Source organism: Schistocerca americana, chromosome 11, assembly GCF_021461395.2.
Source record: "Schistocerca americana isolate TAMUIC-IGC-003095 chromosome 11, iqSchAmer2.1, whole genome shotgun sequence".
NCBI lineage: Eukaryota > Metazoa > Arthropoda > Insecta > Orthoptera > Acrididae > Schistocerca > Schistocerca americana.
Genome location: NC_060129.1, coordinates 192,052,385 through 192,066,954, shown reverse-complemented (window position 1 = coordinate 192,066,954; position 14,570 = coordinate 192,052,385). Strand labels below are relative to the sequence as shown.

Genomic DNA, 14,570 nt, shown 5'->3' with positions numbered 1-14,570 from the left:
GACTTCTAGGTGGCGTTGCTTGTAGCCACTACTTGTCACTGAAATCGCAGAAAGCAGTATGGAATTCAGCCAACAGATGGCTCAAGGCGTTGAACGTGAACTGCTACTTACGACTGCTGTGACTGAAATCGCAGTTAAATTCTTTAAAGTTATTATTGTGATATCTGTGACTTCTCAGTCACTGTGATTTCTAACAGATACATGGTTTCCTGCCCACTATTAACTCAAATTAGAAGTTCGCTGCCAGGCCACCCCGGGCGCTACTGTAGTACTGTCGGTTTTTGTTACAGTGTCGTAACGTAAGTCATATACTTTCCGTGTTTTGTGTTTGCCTTCTTGTGCTCTTGCGAAAATCCAAACATTACGTTCTTCAGGTAATACATAAGAGTCTAGAGTTGATAAACATTAAATGAAAGTGTTGGAACTAAGTTAATCCCTCGTTTTATTATTACAGTCGATTTGGTTGTGTGAATCAGTTTGCCGATACTAGACTGTGGCCGATACCTTGTCATCAAGCTGTAGTTACTGTTTTGCAACACTATTGTGCTGGTTTATCTTGTTTACTGCGCACATTTGAACGTGATTTTATTTCGTATGTAATGGACTGTGGTTAAATCAGATTTGCCGCCTTCGGTTATCGTTCGGTAAGGCTTGCTAATTCCGTATATAATCCTGTCGGGCTACGATTATCACAACAAAATACCTGTGTTATTTTGTAAGGGGAAGTAGATAATTTTTCAACAAGGATGTTAGCGTGTATTTTTTGTAGACAATAACCTGGTTGTGATGGCAGAACGATCAATACCTGTGCCCGATTGAAGGTAATCAATAACACGTTATAGTCGCCATATTATTTATGGCGTTTGTCGCATATTTCGTATGTCACTGGTCGAAGCCGACGAGTCATATCGAACATTCCTGCCTCTCCCAGTGTTCGTCAATTATGACGATGTCAGGTCGACATGTTATATAGCTTCTTGTGAAATGGTCGCGATTTTTTGCCTGTTCGATTAACTAACTACATGTATCTTCCGTTGCTTCGCGACACAACCGGCACAGACTGTCATTTGTTGTGGAAGTTACCGGAGAATTTGCTCTACGCCGCGAATTGCAGCTAAAGTGGTAAGCAAATGTTACGTACTTTGTGATCGGCGAGAAAATGGGAAAACTGACATTCACTATCGTTATAAAGTTGACTGCCATACACCATATGACAGATTGTTTATAAAGATACGATCCGAATCGAGGCGAGATTGAATTGTATTGCTCCAGATTGCGTGAGCTTTTGCATTGTCTTAGTGAGTAGGCTATTTCAGATTCAAGCACCAGCAGTTATTTCGTCATGTCAGAGACTGATTATATTGGATAAAAGGAAATTCTATAGCATGTACTTATTCTGATGCATTTTCTACGAATTTCAGTGTACTCGAGTGTGTAATGTGTTACTGCAGATTGCAGTGACATGTGCGTTTTATTATAGTTTTAAATAAGACTAGTGGAACAGCTGTCTCGAAAGATTTGATGGGGTGTACTTGGAACAGAAAAAGCAGTTAAGTGCAATTTTAATCGGCACAGAGCATTAAACAACACCAGAACTCAACAGAACATTCATCATAGGTATGGACAGGTGGAAGTAACTTTCCTAAATCAGTTTTCTTACCGGTAATTAACCAGTATTAACATCTCGATGATAATAAGGAATCCTTTATTTTTCCGTGCAATGTGTATGTGTTTTTCCTAATTTTTCGGTTTTAAGCCTGTCGTACTCCCAGTATTTTAAAGACATCTGAGTGGCTGCAGATGCTTTAAATTGAGTATATAACTATGAATGTGGGCGAGAAAAGAATAAAGGAACAGATCTGTCAAAAATGCATATTTAAGTGGACTGCAAAGAGTCTGTGGGTTTAAAGGATTTAAAGTGCAGCCTGTGTGACGCAGAAATACAAATTCTGTTGTTACTTATACTGATGAGAATATGGTGATAAACCTATGGTATTACATAATGGTATACATTAAGGTATTCTAAAAATAAATAAAAAAGCATTGGTGTAGCATAGAACTGCAAACTCAAGTCTATTTTAACATTTTATTCTTCATGTAGAACATTATTATCAACTCAGTACATGGTTTAATTTGGTAAATTAGCTTTAATAGTTTAAGAAGTTTCTTTGATTGATCGTAATTCTGAATTTATGTGGGAAACACAAGATACGTCACGTGTGATGTTGACAATAGGAAAGTATACCACAAGCCACTGCTATGAAGAAACAACAGCAACCGATACTCTTGTTTCCATTGCATATTATTTTTATTTTCTGTCATTTTGTGATTGTGTGTTCCAATTCTTCATAACATGAAATTTTTAAATTGTCACTGCACTCTTCGTTCATCAGCCTGTCTTAGATTTATTTCCTTTGGCATGTTTAATTTGCTGCAATTGGCAGGGGATTCAAAATATTGCCTTTGAGCTGTATCTTGTAATAATAGTGGAAATTGAATATGACTATTTTTAACTGTTAGCCTGCTTTTCAGGGACTTAGGACTGCAATTGTGGAGGAAAAAATAAGTGGATAAAAAAAGAGGAAAAAAGTACTGAAGCACACTCCATGGTAAGTGGCTTCCTTGCATCTCTTACCACTGTTTCATTAGTTTTTGTATGTGTTATGGTGTGCAAATAAACCCAATGTGGATCAATCAAAATGTACAGTATCAGCCGACTGCTTGGACTTGTTACATAATAACGTTGTGTTCAGTGATGTCAAGCTGTGCGTAGATTGTGTTTCAACTTTTTTTTTTTCGTATGTATGACTGAGTGAGTGACTGGGTCTTGGAATATCAGCAGTCAGTGTCATCAGGTTTGTTGTACTCTTTTAAGTTGTCAGTTTATAGTGGTATTTGTGAATTATTGGAGGGTCGACAGAAGCGTTCGATCCAACGCGTCGGCTTTGACCCGTGACGTAAGGGTGTTGTCGTGTGTGACGTCATGACGGCACGGAGTTCTGTTTTATCTTATTTTATTTACTTTTCTGACCTGTTCGTTCTATCCCGTGAGATTTTTTTTAAAATTTAAAAACACTTATTACTTATTTTAATTATCTGTTTCCTCGAATTTCTGTTTTAGTTTATTATATTTATCTTTCTGATCTGTTCGTTCTATCCCGTGAGATTTTTTTAAAAAAGACAAAAAACACTAATCAGCTGCTGAAGCATCTTTATCTTCTATGGGTTGCAGGGGTTACGACCCCTGGGGAGGTGGGTGGGTATTCATGCATGACTGTCTTCACTTACATGTTGTAGCTACGCAAGGCACCTAAATTTCTTTATATTTAGTTTGCCCCCACCCAAAACACCCCATTTCCTGCACTTGTCCCGTTAGTGTCATTAGGCTTCTTGTGGAAAGTGTGTGTGTTTGTTTTTGTTTCCGCCATATTTGTGACGTCATGGGTCAAAGCAGACGGGTGGGATCAGACGCTTCCGTATTTCCTTATTGGAACATTTCTCTTTAAAATTGGCATGATTGTGGCTACACATTTGTTTTATTTTTAGAAATGGTTACTACTATAAATTTTTTGCTGTTATATGGCAACAGGATGCTCAGCTACAGGATGAGCCACTTGTTTCTTGGCCACAGTTTGTTGGTGGCCTTTTATGCAGACAGACAGCTTTTGGTTGTCATGCCCACGTAGAAAGCAGCACAGTGGTTGCAGCTTAGCTTGTAGAGCACATGACTGATATCACAGGTAGCCCTGCCGTTGATGGGATAGGTGATGTTTGTGACTGGATTGGAGTAGGTGGTGGTGGTGGTGGTGGTGGTGGTGGTGGTGGTGTATGGGACAGGTCTTGCATCTAGGTCTATTACAGGGTTTGAGTCATGAGCTAAGGGGTTGTGAGTATGGGTTGTGTAGGAATGGCCAAGTATATTGAGTAGGTTCAGTGGGCAGCGGGATACCACTGTGTGGGAAGGATAATGGGCAGGACTTTCGTCATTTCAGGGCACAATGAGATAGTTGGAACCCTGGTGGAGAATGTAATTCAGTTTCTCCAGTCATGGGGGTACTGAGTTACGAGGGGAATGCTCCCCGGTGGCTGGACAGTGGGACTTTCAGAGGTGGCGGAGACTGGAGAGATAAGGGAAGTGAGATTTGTTTTTGTACAAGGATGGGAGGTTAATTACGGTGTGTGAAGGCTTCCGTGAGACTCGTGGTATGTTTCGAGAGGGACTGCTTGTCACTGCAGATGTGACGAGCACACGTGGCTACACTATATGGAAGGGACTTCTTTGTATGGAACAGGAGGAGGTATTGCTGATGGTTAGGAGATTTGATATGGATGGAGATACTGATATAGCCATCTTTGAGGTGGTCATCCAGGAAGATGGCTTGGTGTTGAGTGGGGCCCACCACTGCCTACTCCAGACAGTTCACAAACATCACCAATCCCATAAAGGCAGAGCTACCTGTGAAACAAATCGTGTGATGGCTGCCGACAAACTGTGACCAAAAAACAAGTGGACCACCCTATTGCTGAGCATGCTGCCACTCAGTCACCACTCCCGTCTTGCCTGATGCTGCTGCTCATAGTGTGGTTTCAGTTGCCTGAGACTGCAGTCGTGTGTGTGTGTGTGTGTGTATTTTTGGCAAATGCCTTACTGTCCAAAAGCTTTATTTGTGACAATTCTTTTGTTATGCCTGTCTGCAACTCAGCATCTCCACTGTATGATGAGTAGCAACTTTCCTTTTTGTAATATTGTCACTTCTCTCTATTTTTTATGAACTATGTGCGAGAATTGACCAGGCCATATTCAGGGCATTCATACATAGGCCATAGGTCTCAAAAAATGAGGTATTAGAAAGTGCAAGTAGTATTTTTCATCACACCTACCTTTTATATTTGAGTCTTCTCTTATAACTAGCATATATGAGGATCCAATTGCACCTTCATCTTGTGACACGAAATCGCTTGTGTTGCAGTTTTTGTGCTCAATTAACTCAAAGCTATGTAATTTCTGGTATGTTAAGTGTATATGAAGTAAATTTGTTTAACAATAGGGATTCATACTGATGCTGAACTTGTTGGGAAACACATACCAACCAAGATCACAAATAAAAAAATTCATTCTCAAGAGCGTCCTACCTTATGCGAAAACTTAGAGGTGTGGTTAATGGTAATCATCTCTGTGCAACGTACTTGGGGCTCTTTCAGTGATGTATCATTTAAAAATTACAAAAATTTCTGTGAGACTGGCTGACGGAAAACTCAAATTAAATTTTAATAGTTTGATAATGTGTACAATGTTAATATGTAAGTTTCTATCTGTACCCTTTGATCTGACTACATTACTGTTATTTACATGTGACAAATCCTATTCCATGTAAAATAACTGGTGAATAAATAAAAATCATGAAACTCGAAAATATGATTAAAAATAGTGGCATATGGAGAAGGCTGAAGTGCAGTATCCTAATTAATTTTCCAAATATGTTGTCATTAATCATTCATATAACATTTTGTGCACTGTCATTAAAATACTTTGTCAACCAGAAATTCTCTCTCAGAAAAGAACAGAAACACAGAACTAGTTATTTACTTTTAGAACAAGTTATTTATTTTTAAAGAGTACCATAGTTCATATTATGTACGTGATACATGTAATATGTGGAGACTGTGCCTGCTTAAATGCCCTCCTTACAGCTTGCTCCACATTTACCCATCTGTGAAATTAAAAGAAAAATCCGATGATGGTGTGAATAAATATGTAATTCTTGAATTTACATGACTCTGTGGAGTTAAGCAGTGTTTCGGTTTGGAACAGTTGAAGTGGACATAATGGAATGGATGATCAATATATGTTTACTCACATTAGCATCCTGGCTTATACTGTAGCAGGAATAAAGGTGGACTCACAGTAACATTGTACTCCCCAATGAGAAATGAGGAAAAGCAGACAAAATATTGATTTTTAAAAAGCTTTATGCTGTATAGATTAAAGTATTATCTTTGAGCAAGTGAAATAGTTTAAGCAAGTGCCTTTGTAGATTAGCTTCCTCCTATATATGAACACAAATATGAATTCAGGAAGACCGTAATGATACACACACAAAACAACACATGAAAATTTTTGTCACATTCGGAATTCACACCAGAAATTCCTACTTTTGCCTACATTGCCGTAACAACTATGCTATCCAGGCATCCCTCCTGATCAAACAAGTGAATATTACCATCATGATCTCTTTGATTTTTCTCAATTCTTACAGGGTTTGAAGGTAAGTGGTAAGAAAAAAGTTCCTGAAAGCAGTATGACAGAGTTCTGGGGAAAAAAATCAAAAAAATCACATTTGCAGAGTGGGAGATTTGAATGCTGTAAGTACAAAAGTAGTCATTATATCGTCACTGGTAGACCAGATCTTGGAGTAATACTGTAGTGATATAAAGATGATGATTCAGACTGCACTAATAGCAACCTCGTTTTACTGTTATTCAAATGCCATATTTTTAACAAGCATAAAAGTTAATTAACAAACACTGAATCATAATTTTTTAATAAAAACAAAATTTTAAATTTCTAATCATATGTAAATATGAATATTCCTAGGAAATTAAAATTTGGCATAAACATGTGATGCATCAAATAGAAGATAAAATCATCTCACATGTGTTTATCAAATTTTAATTCTTTATTCTAAGACTAGTGATTAAAAAATATGTAATATTTATTAAAAATTACAATTAAGTATTTATTAATAAACTTTTCCATTTGTTTAATAGATATGGGATTCAAAGAGACATAAAGGTGCTGCTAGTGAGATACAACCAGTGACTTTATAGAAACTGTTGGCAAGGCATTGACATTCAATTCATAAGTCTGTGAAGGAATTCAAAGGGGGGGCAGTGTGTAAGGTTCCCTTATCAATTAGTTACCAAGTTTTGCATTAAATGGATTATTTGCACAGTAAATTGTAATCTGCATCTACACAGATACTCGGCAAACCACTGTACGGTGTGTGGCGCACTACTAGTCATTTCCTTTCCTGTTTCACTCGTAAATAGAGCGAGGGAAAACTGACTGTTGATATGCCTCCGTATGGGCCTAATTTTGTGTACCGTATTTACATGGTTCCATAAAAACACGGGAGAGCTGCCGGATAGCAGTAACGTCTTGCCACGATATTTTGGCGCAGAGTCTTCTGGCAATCTTCAGGTGAATGCCACTGTAGTAGTACTCGCCAGTACTACTACAGTGGCACTCACCTCAAGATGGCCAGAAGACTCTGCGCCGAAATATTGTGGCAGGACGTTACTGATATCTGGCAGTTCTCCTGTGTTTGTATGGAACAATCAGTACACCGGGAAAGCTTTAAACATCCTATTTTCATGGACCTTATGCACAACATATTTGGGTGGCAGTAAAATCATTTGGCAGTCAGCTGCAGCATCACTCCCAGGTATTTAAATGGCTTGACTGTGTCAAGCAGGACACAAGTAATACTGTATCCAAACATTAGAGGTTTGTTCTTCCTACTCATCAGCATTAACTTACATTTTTCCACATTTAGGGCTAGCTGCTGTTCATCACACCAACTAAAAATTTTGTCCGAGTCATGTTGTATCTTTGTGCACTCGCTCAACTTGTGATACCTTACCATACAACACAGCATTATCAGCAAACAACCACAGATTGCTCCCCACCAAATCATTTATGTATATAGAGCAGTCTGACCACACTCTCCTGGGGAACTCTTGACAATAGTCTTGTCTCTGAACACTCGCTGTCAAAGATAACATGCTCGATTCTATTACTTAAGAAGTCTGTGAGCAACTCACATATCTGTGAACTCATTCCAAATGCTTTTACCTTAATTAACAGCCCGCAATGGGGCACCGTGTCAAATGCTTTCTGGAAATCTAGAAATATGGAATCTGCCTATTGCCTTTCATCTGTAGTATGCAGTGTATCATGTGAAAAAAGGGCAAGCAGAGTTTTGCACGAATGATGCTGTCAGAAATCATGCTGATTCATGGACATAAACTTCAGTCTCAAGAAAGTTTATTATATTTGATCTGAGAATATGTTCAAGGATTCTGCAGCAAACCGATGTTCGAGATATTGGCCTCTAATTTTGCGGGTCCATTCTTTTGCCTTTCTTATACATAGGAGTCACCTGCACTTTTTTCCAGTCTCTTGGGACTTTGTGCTGGGGAGAGAGTACTCTCTGTAAAACTTAACTGGGATTCCAGTGTTGTGGAATGAGTCATTTTATGTTCACATCACAAATTTATTTGTAAATATGACTACATGCTGATCATTTTTACTTTACTGTTTCTTCCATCATTATTATTGCTATTAAATATACAGATGTGTGGTAGCATTTGCTATCTACAATCTTTTACGCATCACAATAACAGAAATTCATCTTTGGAATAGGAGTAGTTTTCAAGGAGAAACTAGTGCAGCTTGTTTTCAGATTTTACTTTGCAGTCTGTCAGGCGTTTTATATCACCAGGTGAGTTTCAAACATTTTAGTTGCGGCATTGTGCAGCCCTTCCTGTTTTCCCAGTGTAAATTCTCATAAGTTTGGACACCAAAAAAGTTTGAAGTTTCCACTCTATTTTATTTCCTCACTATATGTTACATTTATCATCGGTGTAGTACCCATAGATGTGCAGAACTGAATATGTTGTGCATTTCCAAAACTGAAGTTGATACAATTCCCAGGAAACCAGTTAATGATACATTTAAGAACTTTATTTATCACTTCTTCTGTTGATGTATGTATGGATGGATGGATTGATTCATTACAATGCAGTGTCATCTGCAAAAAGAACTAATTCTGCTTATTGTACAGGGATGATTTGATAAGTGTGGCAAATTTCCATGAAATAATGGAACATTTTTGTTGCATCTTCATGGCTGATAATCTTGATAATTCCTAGAATCTTATAAAGAATTTCAACAAAATACAATGCACAGTTTGTTGTTGACAGTTGTCTTAGTCAGTCTGTTGAGTGTGATTGAAAGTGGAGAAAAGGGAGGTTTGTGCTGTTATTTCACATTTCCATTTGAAGGGGTGAACTGGACAGTTCAAAACAAAATTGAATGATTTTACCATGGATTCTGCATCCTCATTGAAGACCATTTACTGTTGGATTAATGAATTTAAACATGATCAGACGAGCACCATAGAAGAACTGTGCTTTGGTGGTAAGATGATGGCCACTGTTTCTTATGATTCCAAAGGAATAATCTTCACAGTTTCTTAGAAAAATGCAGAACCATAATGGGATGCTACTATTCTTCATTGTTGGATCATCTGTAACTTGCATTGGCTGTAGAAAGACCAAGGTTGGCAAACAAAACAGTGCACTTTCACCAGGATACGCCACCATCTCACACATCAGTGATAACAATGGCATGAATTGGGCTTTACATTAGTTCCTCATCCACCCTATTCACCAGATCTTGCTGTGAGTGAGTTCTTCCTGTTCCCTAACCTGAAACTTTGACTTTCTGGTAAGAACTTTTCATCAAAAGAGGAGGTGATGGTTGCAGATTTTGACAGAACGTGTTTTTTCCACTGGGGTGAAAATGTTGAAGGATCACTGGACCAAATGTATATTCCTCAATGAAGGTGATGTCGACAAGATGGGTAAGTTGGTTATGAAACAAACGTTTGTTTCTTGCCTTTTTACCAGTTGTATCAAACCACCCTCATATATCATGATCATTTACATATATGAAGAACAATAGGAGACCTAAGATTGAGTCTTGGGGAACCCAATATGTGATTTCTCCCCACTCAGAACAATGTTCCTGGACTGCTTAGGTTGAATGGTGAAGCACAACTTTCTGCATTATTTTAGTTAGATATAAACCCAAACTGTGATTAGCTGAGGATGTTATTGTTGCTTAGATGAGATATTTTCTATAATACATCACCTCAAAAATTGTGGAAAATGAGGTCTGCAGTGAAACAGGTCAGTAGTTATTGACATCTCTATCACCTTTAATCTGGGTATTGACAATATCATATTTCAGTCGCTTTGGAAAGGGTTTTGAGGTAGTGATGCATTATATATTTCAGACAATGTATGGGAACAAATTTCTCATACTGTGTTGGAAACATCATCAAAGCCAGATGGACTTTTATTTTTGAGAGACTATATTATTTTGTTAACATCAAAAGGAGAATTTGATGATGCATTCATATTCATTCATATATCTTGTACCACATGGCACCCTGCTAGTCATTATTGATGCCACCTCTCTTTACAGTAACAACCCTAATGCCCCTGGTCTTACAGCTATTGAACAAAACCTTTCCCAATGCCCGACAGATTCCAAACTGACAACCTCCTTCCCAGTCACCATGTCAAACTATATCCTCACCCACAATTATTTCTCCTTTGAAAGTATTACCTACAAACAAATCTGCTCTGGGATACTGCTATGGCCACCCACATGGCACCATCTTATGCCAACCTATTCATGGTCTGTCTAGAGGAATCCTTTCTAGACACACAGAACCCTGAACCCATCATCTAGTTCAGATTCATTGATGACATATTTGCTGTCTGGATCGAGGGTAAGGACAACCTATCTGCATTCCTGCAGAACCTTAACAGATTCCCCCCCATTCGCTCCACCTGGTACTACTGAGCCCAACAAGCCACCTTCCTAGATGTTGACCTCCACCTCAAAGATGGCTACATCTGTCCATATCAAACCTACTAACAACAAGCAATACCCCCACTTCGACAGCTGCCATCCATCCCATACCAAGAAGACCCTTCCATACATACCCCTGCGGGTACGGGGGTTAGAATAGACCAGCAGTATTCCTGCCTGTTGTAAGAGGCGACTAAAAGGAGTCTCAAACATTTCAGCCTATATGTGATAGTCCCATCTCGGGTTTAACCTCCATCTTTCCAAGTTCTTCCGCAGAACGAGCCAATTGGGGAAGGGCACCTTACATGGTGCATTTTGTCCATCGTGCATTGAGACCTCTAGCCAGCTTTATCGTCATCGCATTGCTGTCCCTCTCATTCTCCGTTTCTTGGGCGAGGATACGTTCCTGGGAGCAATTTCCACTATGCACTGTGCAGTGTTTCTTTTTGGGGAGGAGATGACCATGGACTTTATTGCACCTAATATCCAGCATGGTAGCCAGTCCTTTGTAGTGGGGCCGCCATGTACCCTGTTGGTTGTAGCCCCCTGACAACACAGGGATCGCTCTACTGATGCCAGCACTGTTAACTCCCCACATATACCAAGGAGTAGATGCCCATCTCCCTGGAGCATCAGGACTCCCAGCAATGGCCATCCTGCCAGGTGGCCCGTGCTCTGCCTGGGTGGTGCCCATGGGGAGAGCCCTTGGTCAGAGTAGGTGGCATCAGGGTGGATGACACGCAATGAAACGTGGCACATCATCTCTTGCTGGTGACCAGCCACCAGCAGTCTCTAAGCATTCGAGGGCTCATTTTAAAGCTAATGTGTATGACCCCAAATCATTCCCCTCCCTGGTCACACTATGGGAGGAACGAAAGGCTATGAATGACTGCGAAATGTATTCGCCCCGGTATCTCATCTGTACCAGAGCTGATGGGGAATCCTTTGTGTCCATGAAGCCTCAGTTCTTTGTAGAGCATTTAGAGGACAAGTTTGGGGAGGTGGGGGGTTTATCCAAAATGTGGTCTGGGTCAGTCTTGATAAAAACACCATCCTCTGCTCAGTCACGAGCCTTGCTCGCTTGTGAGAAGCTGGGGGATGTTTCAGTTACTATCATGCCCCATAAAAGCTTAAATATGGTCCAGGGCATTATTTTCCACAGGGATCTTCTTTTACAATCCGATGACGAGCTGCGCACCAACTTAGAGCGACGAAGTGTCCATTTCGTCTGGCCTTCTAGCTGGGTCCGAGGGATCATCAAGTTGCCACCAGTGCCTTCATCTTGGCCTTCAAGGGTGACACATTACCTGAGAAGGTCAAGGTGATGGTATACTGCTGTGATGTCAAGCCATATATCCCTCCCCCAATGCGGTGCTTCAAGTGTTGGAACTTCGGCCATGTGTCTTCCCACTGTGCTTCCAGCCTCATATGTCACGATTGTGGTCTTCTATCCCATCCTGATACTCCATGTGCCCCGCCTCCCATCTGTTTCAACTGAGGAGAGCACCATCCCCAATGCTAGGTGGACTGTAAGATTCTACAGAAGGAAAGGAAAATAATGGAATAAAAGACCCTGGACCAAATGACCTACACTGAGGCTAAGTGGAAATTTGAATGGCTTCATCCCATGCACATGACATCATCTTATGCTGCCACTGTCACTCCTGCTACAGTCCCATCAGCTGCACCACATACAGTCAGCTCTCAGAGTCGAAGGACCACATCTGCCCCCTTGATGGTGGGGGCACTTCCCTCCCTGTTGCTCCCCCACCACCTACCTCGGGAGCAGTACCCCCTCAACCACCGGTCCCCATTTCTAAGCTGGAGAATTGGAAGTCTTCTTCAGCTTCTCTCGCTAGGAAGGGATCCCTTGGGTCACTCCCTTCCCAGGTTCCTACCAGCAGCACAGCAGACACCCACCAGTGGCTCAAGAAGTCACAGGTCACTGGTCATCGAGCTTTGCGATCATCTTCAGTCCCAGAGACTGACTCCAAGAAGCCCTCCCAGCAAGGGCAACCAAGGGAACAGCGCGAGAAAGTGAAATTGAAGACCCATAAGACCAAGGAACCTGCGGTGGCACCTACTCCACCGCTACCTACAAGCTCTGCGTCTGAGGATGATGTAGAGATTCTGGCATCCGCTGAGGACCTAGTTATCGCTGGACCCTCAGATGCAATGGATGTCACTTGTGCGGGTACTCAGTGGCAGCAGGTGACCCAGTGACGTAATCTGCCTCCCGAGTCCCTTCACGCCTTTCTCAGCCGTGGACATTGTCATCCTCCAGTGGAACTGCATCTACCTGAGCTCCAACAACTTCTCAGCCTTCACCCTTTCCTCTGCATTGCTGTTCAGGAAACTTGGTTTCCGGCAATGTGCACCCCCGCCCTCTGTGGATACCGGGGTTATTATAGGAACTGGGCAGCTTATGAAAGGGTATCTGGTGGCGTCTGCATCAACGTCCTTCACTCCCTTCACAGCGAGTCTGTCCCTCTACAAACACCTTTAGAGGCCGTCACTGTTTGGGTGTGGACGCCTCAGGCTGTTACTGTCTGCAGTCTGTATCTTCCACCGGATGGTGATGTCCCACAGCATGTCCTGGCTGCGCTGATAGCCCAATTGCTGCCCCTTTTTCTGTTACTGGGCGACTTCAACGCCCATAATCCTCTGTGGGGTGGATCAGTGGCAACAGGCTGAGGTGCCACCGTTGAACAAGTATTGGCACAGCTCGGCCTTTACCTTTTAAATGATGGTGCCTTCACACATTTCAGTGTGGCGCATGGCACGTACTCAGCCATCGATCTTCCGATCTGCAGCCCTAGCCTCTTACCGTCTGTCCAATGCAGTGTGCATGACGACTTGTGTGGTGGTGACCACTTTCCGATCTTTCTGTCACTGCCACAGCGTCACTCTTCTGGGCGCCCTTGCAGATGGAATATGAATAAGGCTGACTGGGACTTGTTCTCCTCCATTGCCACTATTGAGCCTCTTTCCAATGAAGCGATTGATGCGGTGGTTCACTCGGTCACCACTGGCATCGTTACTGCCACACAATCTGCCGTTCTCGTTCTTCTGGGTCTCCTTGGCAGAGTACTGTGCCTTGGTGGTCGCCTGAGATCACTGAGGTGATTAAAGATTGCAGGCAGGTGCTCCAGTGTCACAAGTGGCATCCCTCATTAGAAAACCTCATCGCCTTTAAACGCCTCCGTGTGCAGGCCCACCCCATCATTTGCCAATACAAGCAGGAGTGTTGGGAAAGGTATGTCTCCACCATTGGCCTTCATATCTCTCCATCGCAGCTCTGGGCCAAGATTTGGCAACTATGGCTATCGGACCCCTGTCAGAGTCCCTGCGCTCTCACTGAATGTAGCAGTTTGTACTGACTCCGACATAATTGCAGATCATTTTGCTCTCAATTCCACCTCTGTGAATTACCCACTGGCCATCCGCTCTGTGAAAGAGTGGTTGCAACGTTGGAGCCTTTCAGTTCACATGCGCCATCCTGAATCCTACAGTGTTCTGTTCAGTGAGTGGGAATTCCGCAGTGCCCTAGCCACGTGCCCTGATATAGCTCCTGGGCCAGATCACATCCACTGTGAGATGCTCAAACACCTCTCGGTGGACTGCCAGTGAGGCCTCCTAGACCTTTTCAACCGTATCTGGGTCGAGGGTGAGTTCCCATCACAGTGGAGCGAAAGCGTAGTCATCGCCGTTTTGAAACCTGGCAAGAACCCTTTGCAGGTGGACAGCTACCGCCCCATTAACCTCACCAACATTCTTTGCAAGTTGCTCGAACGAATGGTGAGCCGGAGGTTGAGTTGGGTACTCAAGTCGCCACCCTGATGCAGATGATCTGGTCAGCCTGGAGTCAGCCATCCGTACGGCCTTTGCCCACCGTCAGCACCTC

General features: G+C 42.0%; 1 protein-coding gene across 9 annotated transcripts in view; it reads left to right on the top strand.

The window, feature by feature from the left end:
* The first annotated feature begins 232 nt into the window (after positions 1-232).
* Positions 233-14,570, top strand: part of LOC124553730 (zinc finger protein 555-like) — a 137,782-nt gene continuing 123,444 nt past the window's right edge. For 2 of the 9 annotated variants that reach the window (XM_047127650.1, XM_047127658.1), the window contains exons 1-3: positions 562-1,122; positions 2,533-2,609; positions 6,258-6,266. In XM_047127650.1, the coding sequence (XP_046983606.1) occupies positions 2,607-2,609; positions 6,258-6,266 (12 nt within the window). In that variant the 5' untranslated portion in view covers positions 562-1,122; positions 2,533-2,606. Of the gene's footprint in view, positions 375-561; positions 1,123-1,431; positions 1,618-2,532; positions 2,610-6,257; positions 6,267-6,844; positions 6,896-14,570 lie in introns of those variants that run through there. The other 7 variants (XM_047127653.1, XM_047127651.1, XM_047127652.1 and 4 more) reach the window with 7 other exon arrangements.